The sequence below is a fragment of the Salvia splendens genome, chromosome 1, assembly GCF_004379255.2.
Source record: "Salvia splendens isolate huo1 chromosome 1, SspV2, whole genome shotgun sequence".
Lineage (NCBI taxonomy): Eukaryota > Viridiplantae > Streptophyta > Magnoliopsida > Lamiales > Lamiaceae > Salvia > Salvia splendens.
The window spans coordinates 45,924,514-45,936,019 of NC_056032.1; the positions used below are offsets into that span (position 1 = coordinate 45,924,514).

Consider the following 11,506-nt stretch of genomic DNA (forward strand, 5'->3'; position numbering starts at 1 on the left):
TAAAAAAACTGCCGGTTTTGAAACTTAAACCGTAACCGCAAAACACCCTCATAGTTCGATTCCGGTTTAACAATTTCCAAAACTGGAACCGTGGGCATCTCTAGGATTTTTTCTAAGATGACTTTCTTATCCTTGCTTCCGGTGCCTTTATTTTGTGAAAATGAAAACAAGTCAGCCGGCCAAAAAGAGAGCAAAGACGAACAAAAAATCCAAAAATGGGCGAATCACCCAACAATCTCACTAACGCGTTTTCACAAACACCTCTCCTTCACAGAAACAACATTCATCAAACAAAATGGCTAAACCAATCCCCCAAATCCTCGCATCCATCCTGCTCCTCTCTCTCTGCCGGATCTCCGCCGGCACCCCCAACACCGCCGTGAAGAGCGTCCTCTGCAACTCCGGCACCTACTCCAAGGGCGACCCCTTCACCGCCAGCCTCGCCTACGTCCTCGCCGAGCTCGAGGCCGCCACGCCGTCGCGCCGCGGCTACGATCTCCGCAACATCTCCCCCTACCCCAACGCCTTCGCCTACGGCCACGCCGCCTGCAACCACACCCTCGCCAGCTCCGACTGCGCCTCCTGCCTCGCCGCCGCCAAAACCGCCATGCTCGCCGGCTGCGACGCCCGCATCGGCGCCCGCGGTGAGCTCTACGATTGCCTTGTCAGATACGAACAGTACCCTTTCGATGATTGATTCGATCACAGTCTGAATTCGTGTTTGAATAATTTTGTGAATTGAACACAATCAGAGCTTTGATTTGTGCAATTTGCTGAAAAATTGGAACCCTAATTTACAGTAATCAACATCATGAGCTTTAATTTGTGTAAATTGAACACAATCTGAGCTTTGATTTATGCAATTCGCTGCAAAATTGGAGCACTAAGCTTTACATTTGTGTAAATTGGACAGAATCAGAGCTTTCATTTATACAAATTGCTGCAAAATTGGAGCCCTAATTACAACATTCCTGTGTATATGCAACAACATAAGCTTTAATATCTGTGTAGAAACAAAATCTGTGGTTTTGTTGTGTTGAATGACTCCCAAATGTAGAGGTGATTGAGTCAGTCAGGCTGAGGCAGGGGGAGGAGACGACGACTGTCGTTTGAGGAAGGCGGCAAAGAGGAGCTCGTTCCACGAATCGGGCACGCCGGGGAGACACCAGTGGCTGCAGTCTTGGCGGTGGATCGGAGCTGGTCCGCCGTTGGGACCTAAATAATACAAGGAGGAATGGCCATCTTTCCTCTGAGAAGTCATCACAGTCACATTCAGTAACTCCACATTCCCAGTTTTTAGATGCTCGGATAAGCCATCCAACACGGTTTCCAGCTCTACGTACGAGGAGGAAGGCGGTGAGCCTGGATCGGGCAGTGTCTGGAGATGGCAGGTGCCGCCGTTCTTCCAGTCTCCTCCTCTGAAATGGACGGGGGCGTAGGCTCGGAAGACGAGATGGGTCTTGGAGGAGTTCACTTCGCGGCTTATCCAATCCGAGAGAGTCCTCAGGGACGCGTGGAACGCGTCCCCGACGCTCATCCCCATCTTGATCTCGTCCCCTTTTTGGAAGTAACATCCCCTGAAGATGACAATACGCGTTAGCTTCATATACATGTATCTGATACAGATCAAACAAGATAACTCATTACAAAAGACTAGTCAATCGTACCCTCTGATGGTCTTCTCGTAGTTCCACCAATGGCCGGTGTTCAAAACGAGCAAATCCGCCTCCTTCCAATGCTCGGAGCTCCAATCCATGTGATCGAGTTTGAGGGTCATCCTGATCTTCTCCGGAGTGCCTGGGGGCGCTCGGCTCTGCAGGACAAGGAACGGAGCTCTGTAGTATTCGACTGTGCAGTTGAAATCGGAGAATTTGAAGATCAACGAGCCCGAATGCTTCGTGATAGGGCTTCCGTTCACTTCATACACGGAAGTTTTATTAGCAATGGCAGAAGACAACATACACAAAAGGGATTCCCATTGGTTTCTTCCAATTGAATCTCCAACAAAAATTATCCTTTTGTCTCTCAGCTTTTCAAGCATCACTTTTCCATCAAATCTGCAACTCAACAAACACAAAAAATCTCATTTTCATTCAATTTCCACAAAACCCATAAAAAAAATTTCAAGAAATAAAACAATACAGCAACTTAATCGAAATCCAATAACACTATTATATGCATTTCTCTATCTCATTCATATTTCACTGCTTAATCCCACTATGTAAAATTTCCAAATCTTCATAAAAAAAACAAGCCCTTTCATTCAATTTCCATAATACCCATAAAAAGAGTGCAAGAAAAGAAACAATTCAACAACTTAATTAAAATCATGACACTATTATATGCATCTCTATCAAAAACCTCATTTTTTTCATTCATATTGCACTGTCTAATCCCACTGTGAAAATTTTTCAAGAAAAACATCTTTACAAAAACTCAAGAATCCCTTTTATTCCATTTCCACCAAACCCATAAAAAGATTTCAAGAAAGGAAACAATACAACAACTTAATCAATCCCATGACATTATTATATTCATAGCTCTGTCAAAAACTTCATCTTTCTCATTAATGCTACATTATTGTCTAATCCCACTAATTTTCAAGAAACACATCTTCACAAAAATCAATAAGCCAATTTCCATCATACCCATTAAAAAATTTCAAGAAAAGAAACTATACAACAACTTTATCAATCTCATATCACTATTAAATGCATATCTCTATGAAAAAAAACCTCATCTTTTTCTTTCATATTGCACTGTCTAATCTAATTTCACTAGGTAAAATTTTCAAAAAAAAAAACCGTCATTCAATTTCAAGAAAAGAAACAACACAACAACTTAAACAATCCCATGACACTATTAAATGCATAACTCCATCAAAAACCTCATCTTTTTTCATTCATATTTTGATACTCCTATTATATTGCACTGTCATGTAAAATATTCAAGAAAAACATCAATCTCCACAAAAATCAAGAAACCCTTTCACACCCACAAACCAAACTTCAAAACCCACACCAAAAATAAGTAATCCAAAAAACAAAACCTGGGCAAATTGCAATCTTTAGGCTGCCAACGCCACTTGGTGTAGAAGTGATCAGGCCTCCCATTTTCAGTGCATCGAAATCCACCATCCAAAAACATGCAATCTTGGGATTGGTAGAGAGGGTAGCTCTCATCCCACACCCAATTCCCACTAAATATGTCACAACCCTCACCACCAATTTCAAGAAACCCCACTTTCTCCGATGACTTGAACCAGCTGCTTAGAAGCAGCAACTGCCCATTGAGAACTCTGTAATCGACTAATAGAAAGAAGGAGATTAAGCAGATGCTGGAAAAGAAGCATCCCACAACCGCAGGAGAGGATTCTTGAAACTTCAATTTCTTGATGAAATCAAACTGCCCCATTTTTCGAGAGGATTTTGATTGGGCGGTGTGGGTTTTTTGGTCCCTCTTTCTTCATAAATAAGTAGAAGAGAAGAGGACAAGAATGTGGGATGATGAGAGGGAGAGGACAAAGATGTGAACAAATGATTTGTGGACCAAATTGTGAAGAGAAGTAGCTTGATTAATTATTTAATGGGGAGAGGGAGATGATGATGTTGTTGTTTGCATTTGAGAGTGGTGGTGGGGACTTTGAAGTTGAGGCGTATATACAGTCATGGCTAAGCGGTTTTGTGCAGTTCAGTGGTGACGCCGCAATTTCTCCCATTTTTGTTATACTCCCTCGGTCCCGAACTACTTGCACTTATTTCCTTTCTGGGCGTCCCAAGTTATTTGCACTCTTTCCATTTTTAGTAAAAAATATCACCTACAGTCGCAATTGTTGACTTTGCTATACACTCATTTCTTAATCTCCGTACCGAAAAGGAAATGTGCGAGTAGTCCGGGACGGAGAGGGAGTATATAATATGCATTGATTGATGGTTCATTCAATCTTTGGGAAAACGTTATTGCTTGATTATTTTTATTCTCTGATGCAAAATTTGCTTCATTAAACAAATAATAGTACTATATAATCTTGGCACTATGGAGACAGATCCATATATATTGTTACAGGTTAGAGTTTATGAGAAGAAAGATAATCGAACAAGATATAAGAATAGACATGACATCTAATCATAAGTAAACATAACAACTGAATAGCACCATGTATCTACGGCTATTTTATACATTAAGATTTGTTTAGTTTTCATGATTATTAATTACATGAGGCCATATTTATTTTTATGGCAAATTATTGAGAAATAATGAATTTTAATTAAATTTTAGTTCGTCTCACAACCTTGAAAATAAGCTATTTTAACACATTTAACAATTTTCCCTAAAAGGGTTTAATCTGAGTGAAATTGTATCCGATGTAACATTCAAATTCACCGAAGATAACACCACCTGTGAATAAGAATTTGATTTTTTAAGAGAGAAATTGGAAAAAAAGTTTTGAAATTTTGGGACAGAATCAGAATTTAACTAAAATTTATAATTTTTGCAACAATTTTTCCTTATTTTTATATCTTGTTGACTTACATTTTTGCAATAATTTAGTAGTGTGTGATAATGTATGCCAAAGTACAAGGATTACCATGGTGCTACAGTAATTTGATTCATCTCGTATTATAGATATTAATACTCCTCTTATCTAATGTACCAGGCGCAAACTATATATCGGAATTTATATTTTACTTCTTTTTTACTGTAGTTTGATTCCGTTTCAAAAGAATATGTATTATTTCCTGTTTAGTTCATTCCACAAATATACACTTTCACAATTTGGAGACTATTTTTTTTTCTGAAGAGGTGAAACTCATTTTCTAATAATAATTCTTTAATTAATTTTTTTTCTTTTACTTTGTCAATTATGCATTTAAACTCATGTTTAACTAAAAGTGCATATTTTTATGAGACGGAAAAGTATTATTTAGTGGGAGCATTTAGGAGGATGACTTTAAAAAAATGAAAACAAAAAATGATAGTACTAAATTGTTAATTATACAAACAAAAAAGAAAATGGAAATTGAGGAATGGGGTATAAAAAGTGTGTGAGAAAATGAAGGAAGGGCATGGGAATTGTGGGGCTTTGGTTACGAAAAATGACATTTTGCAGCCGACAAAATTCCATTGACTCTCTGCCAACACTTTGTTACAAATTAAAATAGAATCTAAATGTAGAATTTAAATAAGTACTTTACTAGTTTCTTTTCTGTGACGTGAAATGTGAATATCACGACAAGAAAATATAAGCGCATTTTATTGCATCAATTAGAGAAATAGTTTTATGCACTTAATAAAACTTTGCTAGTTTTTTGGAATTAGAAGTATCAATCGAAAATTTTGCATTTACTAAAAGTATAATGGACAAAATCCCACATTAATTTCGTATGAATGGAGGCTTCGAAATACTGACTTACATATAATTTGGTATTATTTTTATTTATTTTATTGAAAAAAATGTTATTGGGGGTGATAGTTTGGGGCTTTGTACTACTCAATTTTATCATAGTAACGGAAATTGGTTTTAGCATCAGTTTATGATTTTCACTACCAATTTTTAGGTTCGCCAAAATAATATATTTCGATTAAATTCGGGATTTTGGTAATGATTGGTCTTAAATAGAATTATTCAAAATCTAATTGGGATATGACGAAAATTAAAATAGTTAAAAAGGTAAAGTCCGTTTGTTGTTTACAAATTTTGATTGATTATAAAATAAGGCGCGTCTCACGCTTTCTCATTTTGCGCATTAATTTAGGGTGATTTTATTCATACCCTTTATTATAGCACTTCATCTAAGGATTAATAAGAAATTAATGTAAATTTGCTAATTAACACTATAATCCATAGCCCTTAAATTACACGTGACTTTTTATATCAAATTAATCTCTAGCTATTGAGAAATAACACATGCACAATCACAAAAATAAATAAAGAGCACGAGACAATAATACTCAGTTTAACAATAAGGAGTAAATATTTGTCTCTGTTCTGTGAAAAAATTGCGAATTTTAATAAAATCGCGATTAAATCCGTACTATTTAAATGTTATGTAATTGATAAAAATGAACAAAAGTATGACTTAAATAACCGATAATTTATCCAACAAAATAATCGCTTCTAATTGGGGCTATGGACTTATAGATAATTAATAAATTCGTTATTTTGTTTATCCTATAGATAGACTATAGTAAATACATTTGGGAATATGACACAATTCACGAATCACCCATTACTTTGTTAGTTATCAATTTGTTTGACCTTAATTATAATATAAATATAATTTGTTAGTTATCAATTTGACCTTAATTATAATATAAATATAGGCATCAATAATATTTAGACTAATATTTTAATATTGGATATATCATTACATTTTTAGTGGGGCGGCCCAATATTACACCTAGCACCAGCGCAAATATTTGATTCTTGATAAATAATTACTACTATTAATATGAGGGGAGTGTTATACTTATAACTAAATACTTAATTATTAATTACAATTAAATAATAATTATTAGATATTCAAATCAATGGCCTAGATCATTAGCCCCGTAATATCAATACGATTAACAAAAACGTCAATAAGAGTATTAAGGTCAATTTATCATAAATTAGTTATAACTAACTTTTGAAAAATATCTCATAACTTTTAAAATGCATATAACTTTCTTGATTTAAATTATATTGTCGCACAACATATATCAAATTAAAGATAATTTCATAAGGATTCTAACGAAATCTCACTTGCATATATTCCGATGTCCAAATTTGAAATTTTTTTTGAAAAATTTCAATTTTTTCGTACAGCAACAAATGTTAACATAGTATATAAAATACATGTAGAATGTCAATATAAGCAATGTGTTAACATTATCAAAGCATTGTGTTGATATTTTCGGAACACTATATTGACATTTTCATCCAAAACCCTAATTTGGTAGTTTTTTTTATCTTTTTCGATTTAATTAATAAAAATAAAAATTACACGTGGCAAATTTTAGACCACAATATTTCTAAAATCCTATGGTCTAAAATTAATTGTAGTTAGCAATTAAATGATGAGTTAGCAATTAATCACTCCCCATTAACATGCACTGTCCTAATTCCATGAACAATTACTATATTAAATATATATTTCCTCCGTCACACCCAATTTTCTTTTCGATTTATCTTAATCAAGATAATCCATTACTAAAAATGAAAACACTTTTATCTTTACTTTATTCTATCTACTTAACACACAAAATAAAGCTGCATAAAATCTCGTGTCACCTAAGTAAGGGATCATCTCTCTTGGGACGGAGGGAGTATTACGTTTGGTTCATGAGATTGAATTTCACGACTTAATTCTAGATAGATAATCATATGATAATTAATTTTAGTCACTCTCATTTAATTAAAATAATCTTATAACTTAATCCTAAATAAATTATCTAATAACAATTAACCATGACAATTGAATGAACACAATATAATACTAAATCAATTCCATTATTCTCCCAAGTCCACTAACACATAATCTCATGTCATATGATTAATTAACATGCACAGTCCTAGTTCCATTTACAAAATAATAAAATAGTAAATCAATTCTATTATTCTCCTAACTCAACCAACACATAATCTCAGATGATATGAGTAATATAATATTCCAATTCCTAAATGTTTCTTAAAACGTGTCGAGCGAAGGGGGATTTTTTATTTTTATTTTTCTAGAAGCGATTTTTCGTGCTAGATCATGGTATGCTCATTAAATCTATATCTACTCATAGACTGCTACACTTTTCAAGGTTGAAATATTCATTTTAATTTTTATTTGTTTAATTACAATCTGTACAGATGTATACTCCTATGTACGTATTTTTCCTCATTTCAAGAAGTGGTAATGGAAAACGAATGTTCGAAGTAGTATTATTTAATCAGAATAAGAAAAGGAAGGAGAAGAATTTTTTTTTTTATTTAATTCAATCAACGTCACATCATTTTTAGCACCATCATAAGTCGTCTTTTGTATGCAAATGGAATAATTGAGAAAGATTGAAATATTCAATTTTCAAACTTTGTGATTTAATTGAATATAATTTGATTTATATTATAATTTTCAGTCTCGACGAATTCCAAATTTGCAAAATTGTACAAATAATTATTTTAATTTCATGTTTAGAACCAAAACTAGAACCAGACCAACAGTTCCCGTTTTGGAATCGGACCCACTTCTCACTAGCTGAACCAGAACCGGCATACCAATCAACTCACCAATCCAGTTTCCGGTTTTGGTTCAGAATTTTTGGAACTATAACCGGTTATTAGTTGCCGGTTTTGTCCTAAAACGGTCAAAACCGGTAAAACCGGCAAAAGTAGCCCTAAAACCGGAATTGCCGTTTCCTTCATGTTATGGTTCCAAAAAATTAGAAACATAACCGGCGATTCTTGAACCCGACAACATCCCTAATCTATTCAGATTATCCATTTATTGCAAACATCAAACGCACAAAAAAAACAAAAAAAACAAGAAAACCAAAAACACATTGCTACATTTGATCATCAACTCTTTCAAGAAACCATAGCTTGCTAAGGGAAAAGATGAAATTACAAACTATACATACATATATTCACAAACAGTATAAACAAAATGTAGCACAAGCAGCAATACTTCCCAAAATCCACATTGTATCTAACCTGTTCTCATATCTCATCTTCTCCTCCTTTAGCTCGCTCTGCACTCTCGAATACAACTGGCACGACTCGAGCGCCTCGCTGTAGTTCTTGCTCCTCGGGCAGTTGAGCGCCTCCCTCAGAACGAGCAAACTGTTCCTCCCGTTGACGTGAGAGCCCTCCATGTCTCCGAGCTGCATGCTTAGCTCCGTCAGTTTGAGAGACGTCAAACTGTTGTCGGATGCGACCACTTTGAACTTCATGATAAGGATGCACTCCACCACTTGGCACGGCAGAATGTCTTTCGCGGGGAGAATCGAGCCGAATCGCATCAAGAAGTCGTTGTCCGTGGGCCAATGTCTCTGCCCTCCGATCGGGCTCCAGCTCGAGAGGTTCGCGGCCCTTTTCGTCTTCTTGTTGACGAGAATCCAGCTGAGCCTGATTCCGTCGCGAAGCTCGTGCCAGAGCTTCCCGTCTTTTCTCTCTCGATCAATCGACCATCTCGGAGGCAGGCCGTCGGACAGCGAGAGCACGACGTCGTCTGCTTCTTGCTCGGAATTTGCAAGGAGATCGAGACGGAAAGGGCAATTGTAGAACCAACCACTAGAACCGTTCGCGTAGGGAATGCCCCAGACGACTTTCGAACAAATTGTCTTCTCTCTATATCGGATATCCACAATCGACACGAAATCGGATGGTGAAATGTTTTCGACTTCGTCCTCGTCACCGTAGTAATCAGCTTCCGTCCATTCCTGAGGGTAATCGTAGTAGTCGTTGCAGTGAAACTCGGGCACATCTTTGTTAACTATGAGGGGGAAACAATCGGCGTAAAACTTTTTAAGCCCACCGACAGAAGAAATCAAATTTTTTACATCATTCCTGTTCGTCGAAGGCCACATGGAAGAGCATACGTCTTCCCACAGCCTCTCTTCTTTCGAGATAGACGAGAACGCAGCACAAGTACAGGCTGCAATGGCCAAATTAGCACCATCGAGGCGCCTTAATATGTCATAGCAAAGATCGCTGCTCAACGATGCCATACTATCAACCGATGAAACCGACATTTTCAAAGTTCTTTTACCATCTGAAAAAGGCAACAAAAATTACGGATAAAGACAAACAAGCTGCGATAATACTATAAACATCACAAAAGGAATCATTTAAGTAGTAAAAAAGTTTCCAGTTTACCGCACGAAACCTTAGAACGCCTAATCCTTGAGCATAATCATATTCGGGTGATAAAGTTCCATCGACTAAAACGACGACTACTTTTAGGGATCTTCCTGCACCTATGTATTTAAAAATCTCGAGCTGCATACGAACTATTGAACTAATTCAAAGTCTTACACCACTCATTCAATCAACTTTCCCTATAAATCTCGTTCGCTATATAACCAGCTAAATTATCCCCCCAAGATTAGAAACAAGGATAGGATTCTCCATGAAACTTAAAATGCATTACTAATAAGAAAAAAGGATCTCTGCCTGAACTAATCCATCCTTCACACACAAAAACAAAAAACCAAGATTTTGAATAACATGTTCACAGCTGACAAATCAACAAAAATCTCAACTGCCTCACTAAATTAAGCTCATTTTTTACACAACTTAGGCCAAACCTACAACAGTTCCCATTTTGACACCAAAAAATAGTCCCTTTTGCCATTTTGATCCGTCCACCAAAATTAGTCCACTTCTGTTTCATCACAACTTACAAAATTATGAAGATAGGACCATTTTGTTTGTCAGCTACAGCAAATCTCAAGGACTTATTCGCCTTAAAAACAGGAATCTAACGGCAAAAAATTGGGCAATGCCAATACACAAATAAAACTTAAAAGTGAGCAAAATTAAGTAAAACCCAGGTGGCTTAGATAAAGAGGGGCGGGCGGAATAAAACGCACCTGAAATGAATTGAAACCCTAATTCGAAAAATCGCCTTCTTTTTAGTGGAGCTGATTTTATGAGCTAAGGAATGGGAGAAAGGGGATTGTATTTGTATGGTATGGGTCACTCATTAAATCTCCACTACTTTTCCGCCAAAGATCTTCTGCTTTGTCGGGTCCCGATTGATTGTTTCCAATATTGATTGCTCTCTGTGAATTTTTTTTGTTTTAAAAAAATCCTACAATGGGGTTTGAGAAGATGAACTTTGACTCTGATCTTGACACGTAAGGCTTCCTTCGAGAAGGAAGTACAGTGGGCCCCACGACGATCTTTACTATGGGCGATAAAATAAAATTTATTTTGTCTGGACGATATTTTTTCACTTGCCTCCATGGGACGGAATCAAGAATTTATATTACCAACTGTCAGAAATATTCATAATCGAATTTTAAGAATTGAGGGAGAAGGCATTCAGTTAAAAATTAAATCGAATTTCTATAGCAAATATAACATCTACTATTATTCATGCCCGATAGTTCGAGGTAAATGTGATCCAATTTGTTTATGTATTGCGAAAAAAGTCCGACAATGTGTACTCTGTAGATCTCCAAAAGTTTATTTTTATGGTCTGCAGTTTTATTTTTATTTTTCTTCAACTGGGCCTGCAATTAATTTACAAATCTAGAGGTAAATATAAAAATGTGTACTACTACTACTACTAATGTTTTTTTTTTTTTTTTTTTTTTTTTTTGGGGGATCGACGATGGTTCCCCATCTACCCTCCGATGTGACTCGGACCCCCATCTACTACTACTACTAATGTTGAGTGTTGAGGGTTTATAGTTTTGAGGAAGTATAATTTTCATTTGGAGAGTAATAACCCTTTGTGCTTTCACATAAATTTTTCAAATGTATTCATATTTTAAGTGATTTAGTCAACTTGAAACTACATGATCTAAACTA

General features: G+C 36.0%; 3 protein-coding genes across 4 annotated transcripts; 1 reads left to right on the forward strand and 2 right to left on the reverse strand.

Annotated features, from left to right (window-relative positions):
* The first annotated feature begins 167 nt into the window (after window positions 1-167).
* LOC121755803 (antifungal protein ginkbilobin-like protein) lies at window positions 168-832 on the forward strand. Its single transcript, XM_042151206.1, has one exon. The coding sequence runs from the start codon at window positions 296-298 to the stop codon at window positions 695-697; it is 402 nt and encodes a 133-aa protein (XP_042007140.1). The 5' UTR covers window positions 168-295; the 3' UTR covers window positions 698-832.
* Window positions 833-905: 73 nt separating this feature from the next.
* Window positions 906-3,649, reverse strand: LOC121755796 (protein trichome birefringence-like 11). The gene is made up of 3 exons (XM_042151194.1): window positions 3,050-3,649; window positions 1,668-2,057; window positions 906-1,577 (listed from the first exon to the last, which is right to left on the reverse strand). The coding sequence occupies exons 1-3, from the start codon at window positions 3,412-3,414 to the stop codon at window positions 1,073-1,075; spliced, it is 1,260 nt and encodes a 419-aa protein (XP_042007128.1). The 5' UTR covers window positions 3,415-3,649; the 3' UTR covers window positions 906-1,072.
* A 4,866-nt stretch (window positions 3,650-8,515) lies between these two features.
* On the reverse strand, window positions 8,516-10,770 carry LOC121802261 (F-box protein At2g27310-like). Of its 2 annotated transcripts, none has more exons than XM_042201890.1 (2): window positions 10,561-10,770; window positions 8,516-9,740 (listed from the first exon to the last, which is right to left on the reverse strand). In XM_042201890.1, the coding sequence occupies exon 2, from the start codon at window positions 9,718-9,720 to the stop codon at window positions 8,614-8,616; it is 1,107 nt and encodes a 368-aa protein (XP_042057824.1). In that variant the 5' UTR covers window positions 9,721-9,740; window positions 10,561-10,770; the 3' UTR covers window positions 8,516-8,613. The 2 variants fall into 2 exon arrangements, with proteins under 2 accessions (XP_042057824.1, XP_042057832.1); XM_042201898.1 differs by lacking the exon at window positions 10,561-10,770 and adding an exon at window positions 9,845-10,554.
* Between the last annotated feature and the right edge of the window lie 736 nt (window positions 10,771-11,506).